At 37.8% G+C, this 4,688-nt stretch overlaps 1 protein-coding gene across 1 annotated transcript in view; it reads right to left on the bottom strand.

The window, feature by feature from the left end:
- lgi2b (leucine-rich repeat LGI family, member 2b) overlaps positions 1–900 on the bottom strand; it is an 11,510-nt gene extending 10,610 nt beyond the window's left edge. Inside the window, exons 1-2 of the mRNA XM_026912183.3 lie at positions 331–900; positions 107–178 (exon numbers count right to left, since the gene is read on the bottom strand). Of these exons, the coding sequence (XP_026767984.3) occupies positions 107–178; positions 331–524 (266 nt within the window). The 5' untranslated portion in view covers positions 525–900. The remainder of the gene's footprint in view (positions 1–106; positions 179–330) is intronic.
- Positions 901–4,688: the final 3,788 nt, after the last annotated feature.

The raw sequence follows: 4,688 nt of genomic DNA on the forward strand, positions 1-4,688 counted from the left end.
GATGCGAGATGTTTCTGTAATGTGTGCAGGAGGAGATGATGGTGTAATAGTACTGATTAGCTGAGTACTGATTAGCTGAGTACTGATTAGTTGAGTACTGACTCACAGCAAGTGCAGGGATGGCATCAGGGCAAATGTAGCTTCTCTGATTTCTGGGAAAGTGCCATTAACAATGCTCCTGCAAATAATGCATCATAAATTCATCATTCATGCACTCATTTCTGAACAATGTGGTCAAATCTGTTTTTTGTTTGTTTGTTTTTTTAATGCATGCATTCAGTTCTTTACAGTCCAGTGTTAGAGAGTTAGAGATGTTTGAAAGCCTCTTACAGAGAGCTGATGTCAGCAGGGACAGTCCGGGGGATGAAGGATGATCCGACGCAGATGATGGTCTCAGTGGTGCAGGTGCAGCCTGAAGGACATTTAAACACACGCTTTCCTCCTGAGCAATTCACCCAGCATGAGAGGAATAAAGTGAGGAGCACACAGACTCGCACAGGAGGAGTGGGAGCTGCAGTGCTCATGGTGGAAGCTGAGTGTTTTATTCAGAGTCCCGGACAGAAATGCAGCACTGCAGGAGCTCTCACTTCAGCATGACTGGCTTGTTTGGGGTTTTTTAATGAAGTGCGCATGCGCAAGGGTTTGAGTGCGGCGCTGTTTTGCTACATAACATTAATTAACTTCTTTCATTTTATCCAGTAGTTTAGCGATTCAACACTAAAACTTATACACAAATATATAGTGTATTGCAGTGTAGATTCAGCGTTTGTTTATGTTTTCTGGATAAATCTGCAATTATTAATGCTTTAATTGATTTAATTATCATCATGGCATGTTGTTATATACAGACTGTCCATGAGACAAAATAAAAGTCTGAGAAAAATCCTAACTGTTAGGATGTAAAGATGTTTCTGGATGTTAAAAAAAAAGTCCCAAATTTAATGCTTTTAAATAAGCTGTAATTGTTGTAGATGGTTTTATATTTACATCACAGCGCTGTTGAATTCTGGATTCTGATTGGTCAGATGGTGTTGATTAATTTTCTAGAACAGCAGCTCTGACAGTAGCGCAGGTTTATATTAATGCGCTCGCTGTGATATGTTATCGTTTCTATAGTAAAAGATCATTCACAGGGGCGTTTCACTGATAATAAACGTGTGTAATTGTTGGTCTGTAAGAAGATGTTTACTATGTAACATTGATGGAAGGAGTCTCCAGTGTCAGTGCTTTGTAACAGTCAGAGGTAAAGCTGTAACTTTAGGACAGAGGAGTTTACACTTCTTTGCGGTTTCTCGGTAACAAAAGACGATTTTTTTGTCTTATTAACTTCAAGAGAGAGAATAAAAAGAGGCTTGTGAGGGAACAAGTGTTTATAGCTGCTGTAACGTAAGTGACAACAGGAACTAACTAGTTTTGCAACATTAAATGTTATAAATAAATGGATAAAAAGCTATGACATTATGTTAAATACATATAAAATTGCAATTTTAGCAAATTGTGGTGATAAAATACAGTTATTTTTCTGGAACAGTACACTCTGTCATGTTTTATTCCTTACATTTATCATTCTCGTGTTCTCTCATGCACTCCTGAAGGTTCTTTAAGCGCTCATTGGACAAACGACGGTTCTTGGCCTCCTACAGAAGGTTCTACTTGAAACCCGTCTGGTACGGAAACACTCTGCACTAGGGTTCTTTAAGGGTTCCGTATGACTGCAGTAATTTTATTTCACACCATCGGAGTGAATCTACCAGTTTGCTGTGGATGATGCTGATGCTGATGGTACTGATAATGATGATGATGATGATAAAGAAGACTGTTGCTCAGCGTTACACTCGCATAAACATCACAGATGGCACCGATCCGATACCCGGAATCTGTATCGGGCCGATACCAGCAACAAATTGTGGATCGGATATCAGAGAAAACGTATCAGATAGTAAAGATCGGGTACTTCACTCTAAGATTGATTTTATTATATTTATACTTTATTCTATTTATTATATTTACAATGTAAGTAATTTATTTTGTGTGAAAGAGTTTAACTATGAAGTTAAAAAAGCTCATTTTAAAGCTTAGTCTTTAAAGATATCAGTATCGGCTGATAATCAAGGTTTCGGTTTCAGTATCGGAAAAGAAAAAGCAGAATCGTATCATCTCTAGTAAATATACGAGTACTATAATAGTAATAATCTATTTATTAATGAACAGCATGTTACTGTGGATGAACTGATACAGTGCTACTGCTTGATAATGTTTGCATCTCACTTTATACAAAGGGATTTGCATTTGTTTTCACATTTCAAGTTATTAAACTTGGACAAAATTCACACTGTAGTGTTGGGTTTTTTCCTTTTAGTCATATTAAACAGAGATTTAATCATTAAACTAATCTTAGGATTCTGCATCTTCTAGGACTTGTGTATTCATAAAAAGCTTAATCATGTTGTGAACTGACAGCCACGTGGATTATAAACAACATTATAAAATTGAGTTTTTGTTGTAACAGGATATCCTTTTTTTGTAAAGAATGGATTAACCTCCACATAGTGGAACAAAGACGATCCAATCTATTTTTTTTTTGCCATACGGATTCAATCAGTGAGGGATTTTCCTCTCCATTAGGTTCTCTAATGGAAGCTGATGTTCGATGTGCTTTCATTAAATATTCAGGATGAGATGAGATAAGTGTAAGTGGATAAGTATTAGTGGAAGCTTTCTAGAGTTACTCTGAGAAACCTTTTAGAGTAAACACTGCTTACTTTCCACTGATGCATGGGGTGGAGGGTGCCAATACATTTTGCAACCAGTTATTATACACTTACAAAGTGACTGGTGTGATAGATGGACCTGATAAAACAACCAGCGTGTAAATAAAATGTAGATGAACCTAAAAATCTCAGTGTAAAAATTACAGTGTGGAATGAAAAGACTCAGATTTATTATTTGTCTAAAAGTGATTTTAATCAAACTCTTCTTATTATATGATTTTTTTTTTTTTTTTTTTTTACCATAAAACGCTAAAACCAAAAAGATATATTTTATTATTAAAATATTCATATAAAATATATTACACAGCAAATATGAAATTAAATAGTAATGGCCTGAAATTATCACACATTTATTTATCTAACATTTATACTGCATTTTAATTAAATGTCAGTTTAGGGTCACTATTAAAAAAAAAAGTTGTAATATTTTGAGAAAAAAATTGCAATATTTGGATTTTTGTTGCTCTGATACGCAGCATAATGTCGAAGTATTTTGACTTTATTCTCAAAATATTGCCACTTTTTTCCTCATAATATAATATAATAAACACTCACTTATCACTTTATTAGGAACACTGTAGTAATGCTGTTTAGGGCCTCCCTTTGCTCTCAAAACAGCCTCGATTCTTCATGGCATGGACTCCACAAGATGTTGGAAACATTCCTCCGAGATTCTCGTCCATGTTGAGATGATCGCATCACGCAATTCCCGCAGATTTTTCAGGAGCACTTTCAAGCTGTGAATCTCTCGTTCTACCGCGTCCCAAAGGTGTTCTACTGGATTCAGATCTGGTGACTGGGAAGGCCACTGAAGAAGAACTCTGAACTCACTGCCATGTTCATGAAACCAGTTTGAGACGACTGTTGCTTTGTGACATGGAGCATCATCACGCTGGAATAATAAGCCATGAGAAGACAGTAAATTGTGGGCATGAAGGGAAACACATGATCAGCAATAATACTCAAATAGGCTGTGGCATTCAAGCGATGACTGATTGGTATTAACGAGCCCAGAGTGTGCCAAGAAAACATTCCCCACACCATCACACCACCTCCACCAGCCTGGACTGTTGACACAAGGCAGTTTGGATCCATGGAGTCATGCTGTTGGTGCCAAATTCTGACCCTACCATCAGTGTTCCTCAGCAGAAATCGAGATTCATCAGACCAGGCCACGTTTCTCCAGTCTTCATCTGTCTAGTGTTGGTGAGTCTGTGCCCACTGCAGCCTCAGCTTTCTGTTCTTGGCTGACAGGAGAGGAACCTGACGTGGTCTTCTCCTGTTGTAGCTCATCCACTCAAGGTTTGACGTGTTGTGCGTTCTGAGATGCTTTTCTGCTCACCACAATTGTACAGAGTGGTTATCTGAGTTACTGTAGCCTTTCTGTCAGCTCGGACCAGTCTGGCCATTCTCCGTTGATGTCTCTCATCAACAAGGCTTTTCCATCTGCAGAACTGATGCTCACTGGATGTTTTTTGAGTTTTTTGAGTAAACTCTAGAGACTGTTGTGTGTGAAAATCCCAGGAGATCAGCCACGGTCAAAGTCACAGAGATCACACTTTGTCGCCATTCTGATGGTTGATGCGAACATTACCTGAAGCTACTTTATATAAACATTACCTGAAACACAATTCTAAAATAAGTGCTCAATTGTTTCTTGAAAGTGATGACAAAAGGAGCAATTGGGTGAAATATTGTTATTAAACATTGCTAGTTTATAATTATGAATAAGAGACTTCAATAACTTTGTTGTGCAGAAGAAAGTTTTTCTGAAGAAACCTGAATTCTTTGCATTCAGTGTATTTCTGAATAGAGATGGTCTCTTGACAGAAGCACGTACGTACCTACGTACGTACGTGCCTACGTCAGGACGCACCCACGCTGCCTTATGACGTCACGCCCCAGCACGTAAGCGCG

The sequence above is a fragment of the Pangasianodon hypophthalmus genome, chromosome 3, assembly GCF_027358585.1.
Source record: "Pangasianodon hypophthalmus isolate fPanHyp1 chromosome 3, fPanHyp1.pri, whole genome shotgun sequence".
Taxonomy (NCBI): Eukaryota; Metazoa; Chordata; class Actinopteri; order Siluriformes; family Pangasiidae; genus Pangasianodon; species Pangasianodon hypophthalmus.